The 11,242-nt window shown below is 38.5% G+C and overlaps 1 protein-coding gene across 2 annotated transcripts; it reads left to right on the forward strand.

The window, feature by feature from the left end:
- Positions 1-1,329: 1,329 nt before the first annotated feature.
- Positions 1,330-9,654, forward strand: LOC118570462 (vasoactive intestinal peptide). 2 transcript variants are annotated; one of them, XM_036168973.1, is made up of 7 exons: positions 1,330-1,510; positions 2,795-2,911; positions 4,810-4,932; positions 5,591-5,695; positions 6,049-6,177; positions 6,978-7,059; positions 8,837-9,654. In XM_036168973.1, exons 2-6 carry the CDS (start codon positions 2,805-2,807, stop codon positions 7,021-7,023), a joined length of 510 nt encoding a protein of 169 aa, XP_036024866.1. In that variant the 5' UTR covers positions 1,330-1,510; positions 2,795-2,804; the 3' UTR covers positions 7,024-7,059; positions 8,837-9,654. The 2 variants fall into 2 exon arrangements, with proteins under 2 accessions (XP_036024866.1, XP_036024865.1); XM_036168972.1 differs by having other exon boundaries at positions 1,332-1,510; positions 6,046-6,177.
- Positions 9,655-11,242: the final 1,588 nt, after the last annotated feature.

Here is an 11,242-nt window from a genome sequence, read left to right on the forward strand (position 1 = left end):
AGCTGTCAACTGGAAAACAAAATTCCAGACATTTTGAAATTTAATTCATTTAATTTTTCTTGTAACTGGATTAGAAAATATGATTAAGCCGAGCAAGACAACTCTCACTGCATCAGTCGGCCTTGATCCTAAAAATCGCAGAGCAGAAGAAAGTAAAGGAGACTGAGGGCCATATTTCCCCAAGGAAAAATACAAAAGGAATGTAAGAGAGTGCATACACCAGGACTTTTTTTTCCTTTTGTCTTTCTTTATTAAGAAATTTTCTGCTCACTCCACATACTATGCACAGATTCCCCCTCCTCCCACCTCCCAGCCCTCTTTTCCAAGCCACGAATAGACACTGTCTATGTTTTTGTGGCACTCTTAGGATAGCTGCATTTTGACATAAGTCCCAATTAAATGTACATCAGGCTACTTTGGGTGCAAAAATCAACAAAAAGAAATTAAGCATTCATCACAGTACTCTACAAAGATTTCAAACCAACTGATCTTTTGAAATCACCTTTATGTAAAGCAATTGAGTCAAAGATGTTAAAATTCTGAAGTAGGGTGAGTTTTGAGGGCAGCATAGGAAACAACATTATGCAAAAACATAAAGTGAGGAGGATACCTTTGAAGAGAAAGAAAAACTCGATCCCTGGAGTGTACAGTCTGATCATTATTTATCTTTGGAACGTTTGATATAAGATGTGAAGAAAGGCAGTGGGAATTACCATATTTTATACAAAGCATGGAAGAGTCATAATGTCATTGCTTAAACAATGGTGAGCATACTATGCCATCTTAATGACTTCATAGAACTTTCCCTGAGGATTAGCTTCAACATAAAGGAAATGTTATAACAGAAAGATGTGGTTGCTTTTAAAATAAAACTATGTTTCAAGAAGACATTGATTCTGATCTGCATAAACAGCATAAAGATAAAAAGGTACTAAGGGAATTGACATTTCATGAAAAAAAGAACTATACTGTAGGCATAATAAACACAAGTGTTTGTTTTCTGCATTTTTGTTTTATTTTTTTTTTTTTACAAGAAATCCTTATTTTCTAAGCAATCCCTGAGGCCCTAGGCTATGACATTATAATCATCCTTGAATTCATTACAACAAAGTAAAGCTTAAAGCATTGCACATCCGGCTCGGCACTTTTTGTTTTGTTTTTTTTTTTTAAAAGTGCATTTCCTCTATCTTGAACTGGTTGGCTATAAATGTATATAAATCAGGCATGATGACAATTTAATAAGAACTTCAAGACCTGTTCATCCCATGGGATCACCACTGTGACGTCTTTCGGGCAGCCTTCTGATTGCTCAGCCCTAAGCACAAGCCCTATAAAACGAGGGACTTTGAAATGCTGGTCAGGTTGGAGTGCAGAGCACTAGCTGGCAACAGCCATCCATTCCCCAGGACCAGGGGCAGACTGGTGGAGCCTTCTCCCATCCAGGACTTCAGAACCCTAGACAGCTCCCACTCTCCCCAAAGACAGCCCTGCCTGAAGGAAACAGCCAAGGGTAAGTAAAATCTTTCCCTTCTTCTTTTCCTCTCTGCCTTTGGGACTTTGTATAGGAGGGTTTTTGGCTTATTTGTTTTGAAATTTTCTCTCTTAAAAAGAATTTTACAGTGTTCATCTTTTGCAATAGGAAAATAAAATGGTCATGATAAGCCACTCAATAAAGACAGAAATGCCTCAGTTTCTCTCATATGAACCCATCTGTTCAGCAGATCCTTAGCCCCACTTAACCCTTGGTTAACTATTGCCTCTTTTAAAAGTGAAGTAAGATGAGTTTGCTGGTGTGTGGAGTTCTGACCAAAGGGTTCAGTTGGTGCCTTTGTTTTTGAAGTTTCCAACTTATGTTTAAAGTGCCTTTCTTTCTGGTTCTCATGTTGATTAGACCTAGAGGGGACTCACTTTCTTTATCATTTAAAATTTAAATGCTGTGACTTTTATAGTGATGAAGAGACAGAATCCTTGAACACCTGTATGTTAGCTAGAAAGTGTTTAGAAATACAATACATGAATGGATCGATTGCAAGATTCATAGGCTCTGTAGATACACACACGTGTGTGTGTGTGTGTGTGTGTGTGTGTGTGTGTGTGTGTGTGTGTGTGTATTTTGGGGGGAACTTGTACTAATGCCAAATGACTCTGAGGGCATTAGCTTTCATCCTCGATTCTTTTGATTGAGCCTTGGCTTAAAGAAATAAGTTCTCAGAGATATCTATAATGAATGCAGGGAAAATAAGAATTTAACTATAACATGTATACAAGATTTTTGCCTTAATGATTGCAGATCTATACTTTACATCCATATATGTACACATGAACATGCAAACTTGCAAATATAATTTACTAGGAGTCATTAAGTAGGTAACACTCCAGGTTTATAGCAACCGGACACTAAAGTTTAAAGAGGGGGAAAAAAAACTAGCAAATTCCTTTAAGCTGTTTCCTTCACCAGAAAAGATAGCAAGCCTGGATATTACAACTGTGCTATTATGACACTGAGCCTGGAGTGAGTTATCTCCAGCACAGTAGAGCGTAGTTTTGAATAGGTACCAAAGTCGACTGAGTGTCTGCTGAGGGAAAGACAAAAGGGAATTTAGTTTGTATTCAAATGTCTTAACCCGAGGGAAATCTATATTTTAAAAGCAATCTTATGGCAATAAGTCTGGTGCTTTTCTGAAGATGAAATGCTTCAGTTTTCTCAGTTCTGCAAGAGCCCTTGGAAGTATTGCTAGACCCTCCGAATGTTGCCGAGCGTGACTCCGAAAGCCAGCGTTCTTTCTCTTTCCAGAGGCACAGAGATGGAAGCCAGAAGCAAGCCCCAGTTCTTGGCGTTCCTGATGCTCTTCAGTATGCTGTTCTCTCAGTCACTGGCCTGGCCCCTCTTCGGACCACCTTCTGCTGTGAGGTAAGTTTCATTCTAGGAAAGTACGCTCTCAGTTCAGACAGGCGGCCGTGCCCTCTGTATCTAAATGAGATTTCCCAGATCTCATTTTGGAGATTGCTGCATTTTAGACTACATATTATTTATTTCAATACTTTGATTATAGTGCTAAGCAAATTCATTTCCAACCAAACTCAAAAAGCTTGTTCTGGGCTCCAGATCTACCTTCAGTACATAAAAGACATCAGTTTCGCTCACCAGATGGATCCCATTTCCAAACTAGTGTTAGAAAACAAAGTCCTGGGTTTTTTTTTTTTTTTTTTTTTTTTTTTTTTTAATCTCGGGTCAGTTCTGTTTCTGGTTAAAAAAATAGCTGTTCATTTAAATTTATTTTTAATAAAATTATTATAAGATTACTAGCTCATTAATGAGATATACACACATGAAATTTTGTTGGGCAGAAATAGGTCTAGAAAGAAAGAAAAATCACCTTACCAATATTATGGATCATGAGGAAATATATATGTACTAAGTTGCAACTCTCATAGTATTCTCTATTTGAACCAAAAATTCTTAGTTTTACTGTTTGATATGTTGAAGTCCATGCTTCATATTCATAAAGCATCCCATAACTTAATTTAATCTAAGGTAAAATAGACTTATGTTAACAGTCAAGTTGGGCTTGACCTTTCTGATCTACAGAATTGCAACGATCATCATTTTGGTTATTTGTCCTTTCTTATGCTCAGGATAGTGAATAGTCTCTCAGCTAATGTTCTTTGTAAACTTGCTTAAAATGACACCCAGCCCCCATCATGCTTTGACAACTAGAGTACCAATGCCCATAGGACAACTAGAGTACCAAGGCCCATAGGACAACTAGAGTACCAATGCCCATAGGACAACTAGAGTACCAATGCCCATAGGACAACTAGAGTACCAAGGCCCACATGACAACTAGAGTACCAATGCCCACAGGACAACTAAAGTACCAAGGCCCATATCTCAGCAGATGAACAGTCACAGGAATGCTGAAACTCACACTGACTGCTCAACCTCAGGCCACGAATAACTACTTTTTACCATCTGCTACATCACCACCCAGAGATACAAAAGTGCCCAAGAGCTGAAACTATTTGGAGGTTTACCCTAACATGGAACACACACACACACACACACACACACACACACACACACACACACACTTTTAAAGTAGTACTGGTATTAAAAATTCAAGTGCATCTACAAGTAGGTTATATTCTATATGTCATAAAGGTAATTCTTATTTTGTAGTAGAGCATAATACATTTCTCATCAGAATGTGCCAACACGTGTAATATGAGGAAGTAGAGGGACTCATTAAATTTACTGTATTGTAATAACCATTCACAAATGTAGAGATCTCTTGATCAATACGGAGAAATATATCGTGTTGACATAAAGCTTTGTGGTACACATCAGGGAACTAGAGAGAGAAAAGCAGCACACTGCTCCTGTGCTGAATTTGGTACTAAATATCACCACTTATATGAGTGTCAGTTTTCATATTGAATACTCGCTTTTTTGTATGTTTATATTCTGTATAACTCTTTCTACTGGCTAAGGCCACTTCATAAATGGACATAGGTACACAGATGCAATGTGCTTTCCTGACAGCTTGGCTAGAATTGAATTAAGTAGAAATTATGTCTGGTTTAGCAAGCTTATTGAAGTTGAATGACATCATTTTTGTGAGCTCACACAAAATTACTACTTATATCTTCATTAAACATGGAGACCATGGAGTCAAATTATCCTATTCTTATTTTGCAAATGGATGATATGCCCCCAATAGTTTGTTCTCCTGTTTCAAATAGTTCCAGGACCATATATACCACCTTCTAGAAAAGGACAGTATTTCATTTCTAATTTTACCTTAATAGGTTGGATGACAGGGTGCAACTTGAAGGAGCAAGTGACCCCGATCAAGTCTCATTAAAAGCAGACTCTGACATCTTGCAGAATGCCTTAGTGGAAAATGACACACCTTACTATGACGTATCCAGGTAAGTTCACTCTCATTTATTCTATTTAGGAAACATGTTCCAAAAGATTAAATATTCTAGTTTTATCTTACTAAGGGATAGCTTTCCATGACTCTGCTCAGCCTGATGGACATAAACTCACTGACAGCCTTTGAGCATCATTTCAATGGCTCAGATTAGGCAAATGCCAGATCAGACTGCAGCAGTTTGGGGAACAGATACAAAAGGTCAAGATTTCTAATGGTGCTGTTCACTCACGCAATGGCTTGTGTAAAGGAGTGCTTCAGAGCAGACCAAACGATGTCACCCTGAGGACAAAGTATAAACAAGGTTCTTTGTGTGCTTACAAAGTTCACTGGTGGACATAAGGTCTTCTCTATTGCAAGAGATTTGTTCCCTATTATTTATGGTGGAAAAGAATAATTAAAATACAGAGTACTGGTGAGTTTGACCAAGTTAATGCATTTTTCCATTGCATGTATTTTTATTTAAGGTAGCATCAGAAAAACCTACGCAAACATATAGAAACTATAAATGAAGTTCAAAACAAAAATTTTGTCTTGCGTTTTAGTGAGCAGTTCTGTAAGTAGCTTTTGGATGTCTTTGCCATGCCCAAAGCTAGGCATGTTTCTGCAGGAGACTTTGCCAAGCAATCACGGTGTTTGCTTCCTTGCTTTAGAAATGCCAGGCATGCTGATGGAGTTTTCACCAGTGACTACAGTAGGCTCCTGGGTCAGATTTCTGCCAAAAAATACCTGGAGTCCCTCATTGGAAAACGAATCGGGTAAAGAATACTTATTATTTTTTAACAAGTGCTCCATCTCCAAATTCTATTTCTCTTTCTTGAATGCTATTTTCCTTGCTCAAGGCTGACAACTCTTTGATAATGTTCAAATTATTTAGAGAAAATAACGCATATTATTAAATAAAACACAGTAGCCCTCCCCCTCACCCCCTGTCAAAATAAGAGTTTTGGGTACTTATTGACTCTAAACTTATTTTTCTTAAGTAGCAAACAAACATTTACAAACTAGTCAAATTGAGCTAAACTTACCAGAAAAAAAAAATACAGAGCATTGATACACCTCCTACTTCCTATTGACATCTTTTTCCCCTCACTTTTTTACTTTTTAGCAGTAACGTCGCAGAAGACCCCGTGCCAATCAAACGACACTCGGATGCAGTCTTCACGGATAACTACACCCGCCTCCGAAAGCAAATGGCTGTAAAGAAGTACTTGAATTCCATTCTGAATGGAAAAAGGAGGTAAGGGGAAAAAACTGATGAAGGGAACATGTGTAAATGACCTTCACACTTCAAGCTCTGTTTGGAGATCTCTCCCTCTTTCTCCTTCATACTGTCTGCTTTCTGTGAACTATTCATTCATTCTCAACTCGGAATGATATCAGACTTCCCTGCCACAGGTTTACAATACTGTCACATCAATGTTCATCCAAAGCCATTAGAAAGCAGTATCTCTGGGAATACTAACCTGGACACTCCTACTTTTAAAGATTACTGCATTTGAATTTACACGTCAACAGGGTTGAAAATGATGGCTGTTTTGAATCAGGGAGCAGGAATCAGTGTTCGCTTTTAAAACATGGAAAGTACAATTAGCAAGTTTGGCAAGCAGGAGAACTCTATCATATTTGTATCCAATAACCCTGCTGGATCACATTTAACCATGATTTGTCTGTGTGTTCCAGTTCTAAAAGCGTGTGTCTCTATCGTGTGTAAATGTTGGACACAGTGATAGGGGTGGGGTGTTCTCGCTTCTCACTCCAGTTGTTTTTGTGTGCGTGCTGAGTGTTAAGCACAATTCTGTTTGGGTGAAATCAGACAACAGTATCCTCTTTGCCCACTAAATGATAATTCCATAAGGCTGATTTTAGACACTGAGGTCTTGGAACAATTCATGGGCAATCGCTAGCTGCAGAGATCTGTTCATCCCCAGTGCGTCTTGCAGAGCATAGATAATTACCTAGTCATGGTATTATAATTGTTCCTTTGGAAACTTCCTCAGCTGAGAATTTTCACACATGCATTTTCCTTCTGGTCTGTAGCAGTGAGGGAGATTCTCCAGACTTCCCTGAAGAACTAGAAAAATGATAGGAAGACTCCTCTGAACAGAGCTGAAGATCAGAGGTGAGTGTGCCTATGGATTCTTCCTGGATTCTCACAGCTGCCATGAAGAATAGATGTAGGAAGGAGCCAGCAGGCAAAGACATCCTAGGGCTCAACATCCTTCTACCTGGAGATATTATCCAGTCCACATAACACCTCTACCTGAGGCAGATCCCACCCCAGTGAACACCTTGAGGTGATACATGCACTGTTCTTATCAGGACAAATGCACTAGCCACCACAAGGAGTTTGGCCTCTGCAAGGGACCGTCTTGTCTATTGACCTTTATCCCATGTGTGTGTTGAAATTAAAACATACAGGATCCTGACTCACACTCATGAGGGAAAATGACTTAGTTTTGAGACAACTCAAGTCATGCTGCTTTTATTCATTTAAGATTTAGTCCCATGAACGCCTGCTAGGTCTTCAGTTAAGTGTGGAGAAATATCACAGTATGGTGATTCAAGGCATTCTGGGATGAATTATAGTACTTCAAACAGAGCAGCTTTCATGGAATGAAGGTCAAAATTTGATCTGTGAAGTGAGGAGAAGCACATAGTTCTAGCAGCATTCATCATGGAATATTTTTGAATAGAAAAAAAAGCACTATTGTTTTTCTTTGGTGAAGCAATATGGGCTGTTTTTTCACAATTTCTTATAAATATGGATACATGGTATATTATTTTGTGAGCTATGTAAGCATTAATAATTTCATTGTTTCATCTGAACCTACTCACAATATTTGGCAAATGGCAAAAGTATGTCCTATCACTGTGTCAAACGTCAGCATACTTTTCTCTAACAGGCTCTGGAGAGATGGTCACAGTTCTGTGGGCTATATCTCTTACAACCACTTAACATGGAAGTAACCAAGAACCAAGAAAAGATATAAAACAGAGGGGAGTGGCTGACCACAGTAGAATTTGGTTTGCAGAACCTGAAAATAGGCAGGATTCCAGCCTTGCCTAAGTATAGGAAAATAGGTAGCCCTTTGACCTAAACGTAATCCAGCCTCACCTCAGTTTCTGATACGGTCGTCTAAGATTTTAAGAGGACTATTAGGAGCAAACAAGTCTTCAGTAGTAACTTGCCTGGGAACTTTGTTCCATCGATTACATTAATTATTCCTTTATCTCTGGAGGAAGTATAGAGTCAGGAACTAGCCATAATAATGCTATCATATACAGACGTTTCCCAGAACTTACTCCATTGGTTCAAGAGTAAAAGCTAAGCTTAGATTCTCACTTAGTGGTAGAGCACTTGCCTAGCCTGCACAAAAGCCTTGGGTTTCCTGCTCAACACCAAAAGAAACAATATTGTTTTTTATGGTGAATATTTCTCTGTCAGATAACAAATGTGTCAGACACCAAAATATAAAGGCAGACTTCTTTAAAAGTGTAAGGTCATTTATAAGAGACCATTGTTTTTATGGAAGGATGGCTTTGAGTAGATGTCATGGGTCCTCCTGTTGGCAGTCCATTTGTGAAAATTACCAATGCTCCCTTGTTAATGATTAAGTAGAGAGGCTTTGAATAGGGGCCGTGGGTCCTCCTGTGGGAAATTTGTGAAAGTTAGAATGCTTCATTATTAATGATTAAGTAGAGAGGTTCTTCACCCTCCAGTTCCTTTGTGATAGTCTGTGTTCTGAAAAGTTCTTTCTTGACTCTGCCAGGAACAATCTCAGCAGAGACTGTTGGCAAAAGGCGAGGAGACATTGGGGTTTGTTAAATGAGTGAATGAAACTAACACAAACTTTCAAATTGTTTATATTTAAAGCACCAATTGTTTCTCTTTTCAGAATTCTTAAAGGGAAGCAACCAAGCGATTACATTATGAGTTCTACATATCTAATTCAAGAAAACAACTTCCATAGCAAAACCAAATAAAGTGTGTTGTGAATATTGTGATTTCCTTTACGTAATAACTGTGATGTTTACATTGTAAATATTATTTGAACACTCTGAAGTTCATCTTTAGCTCACAAAAGGCTTGTAATTTCATATGCTATGTATTATTTCTAAGAAAAATATATTTAATGATAAGTGGACTCTAGATTAATTCCACTTATCTGGAGCTTTCTGAAAGGGTAGCAATAGAGGAAAATTGATGTGTTTATTTATAGCATGTAGTTATCTATTCAAAAGAGAAGAACAGATAATCAGTGTGACTAAGTCTGAATGTTAAGCTGATAGGATGATGTGTGAAATAAAGCAAAGTATCTAAGGGGAATAACAAAAAGAAGGATTTTAAAAAGATACTTGTAGAAAGGATGTTCAGAATTGTATTTCCACAGCGATAGGGACTCCATCTCTTATGAACTAGGCTGTCCAACCAGGATTTCCAGTCCCTACAGGCTTCTTCAGATCTGCTTCAGTTAAGAAAAGCCCAGCTTCCAAGCTGGAACTTCCTTTATGGCTTGTCTTATGGGTGTGTGAATTAGAAGCTGAATGGAGTACTTGACCTCCAGTGATAAATACTTTATCCATAATCACTCACAATAATATTTTGTCTTGTTGGCTTCCTTTGCTGAAAGTACATTTGTAGACACAACTATTTTTCCAATGTGATTGTATGAAATTAAAGACAGGAATAAAGATCTTTGGTTATCATTGCAAATGTGTTTTCTTGTTCTGATTCTTTGAAGGATACAATGGCACCTCCTCTTTCCTCTATACCTGTAGGTTTGGAGCTGTTTTTGTGTGATGCTTGAGGTGGGATTACATTTGTGAATCCTAAATTAACAGCTACTTAGATGAGAGAGGATTCTTTCTTGTGTAAGGTCAAAGGTAAAATAAAAGAGGAAGCACTGTATCTGTGTTCCAAGCATGAGGGTTCTCTTGAGCCTTGTTTTCTACATTAACGTTCCTTCCACATGAATGTTAGTCTTAAGGTCACAGTCATTTGCAGGGAAGGCTGGAAAATGTGGCTGTTTTCCTTAGGGTGGTATGCACCCAACTATAAACTTAGGGATCTAATCATATAAAATGATGAAGGGACAGACGAATAAGTGTGTTTGTTTGTAAACTCTCATATTCTCACCCCAAAGCCTTAAAGAATAACAGAGAAGGTGAGACTCTAACTCGGTAATGAAGCAGCACTTAATAAAAACATAGGGGGGAAAAAGACCTCCTGGTTCATTCTTATTTGTTACATTTACAATGGAGAGCCTGATCCAGGATTCTCAGTGTTGATAAAATAGCTCACACAAGTGAAAATGAGTTGCATTTACTCTATCTGATCCCACAACTTGGATATTCTAATGGAATCTCAGAATAAAAACAGACAACTAACATGTGTTATCTGTATACAAGGGTCTTGTAACCATCAGATGGGGCCTAATTTGGAAGTAAAGCTAAAGAGTTTTAATTCTCTCTTACTCATGTGGACTTTTACAATTTATTCCCCCTTTGGACAAGGTGCATTTCCTGAGTAGCTATGATGTCCCATGGGCACATAGGAAGAGGGTTCTGAGCAGAAGGAACAGTAAGTGGCAATGAGGAATAATCTTGGCATTGCCATGCAACACAAGAGGTTGTCTGCCCAGAGTAGTGAGAGGTGGAAACCAAGTACGAGATTTGACTAAAGAGGTGATGCAGGACGGTGCAGATGTGGCCACACATATTTTAACAATGAATCCATTTCTACTATGTGGCAGCATATTGAAGTATTAATAGGTATGCTAGCATTTTATATGCCAAAGATCAAATTTGTCATGTCATTGTGTTAGGCAGAATAATGATTCCTGAAAATGGCCGTGGCTTAATGCCTAGAACCTGTGAATGAATATGTTACTTTGATGTGGCACAAGGTGCAATCACTTTCAGATCAGCGGGGGTGGGGGGGGGGGGGGTTATTCCGGGCTATTTAAGTAGTCTAGCATAGTCAAACAGGTCCAGGAAAGATGGATTAGGAAGGCAGTAGTCAGAGAGGGAACTATGACAATATGACAGAGACTAGTATAACATGAATGTGTGAAGTAGACTGGAAGTCTCCTTCAATCTAGGAAGCAGAAGAAAGCAAGGAAAATATTCTTACCAAGATCCTCTAGGGGGGTAACAGCCCTACTGACGCCTTAGGATTAGCCACATGACACCAACACTCAGACTTCTGGTCTCCAGAGTAGTATAATAAGCCTCTGCTGTTTTAATCTCCCCAGTTTTATATTGTCTCTGCAGCAGCAAGTATTAATACAATCATCAATCCC

The sequence above is a fragment of the Onychomys torridus genome, chromosome 19 (genome assembly GCF_903995425.1).
Source record: "Onychomys torridus chromosome 19, mOncTor1.1, whole genome shotgun sequence".
In the NCBI taxonomy this organism is placed as follows: domain Eukaryota; kingdom Metazoa; phylum Chordata; class Mammalia; order Rodentia; family Cricetidae; genus Onychomys; species Onychomys torridus.

What these genes read in the sequence shown, in the direction of transcription:
- LOC118570462 (XM_036168972.1), top strand. Translation starts at nt 2,805, where the DNA reads ATGGAAGCCAGAAGCAAGCCCCAGTTCTTGGCGTTCCTGATGCTCTTC. An exon ending in CCTTACTATGACGTATCCAG is followed by an intron (nt 4,933 to 5,590) that starts GTAAGTTCACTC and finishes TCCTTGCTTTAG; the next exon opens with AAATGCCAGGCATGCTGATG. An exon ending in CTCATTGGAAAACGAATCGG is followed by an intron (nt 5,696 to 6,045) that starts GTAAAGAATACT and finishes TTTACTTTTTAG; the next exon opens with CAGTAACGTCGCAGAAGACC.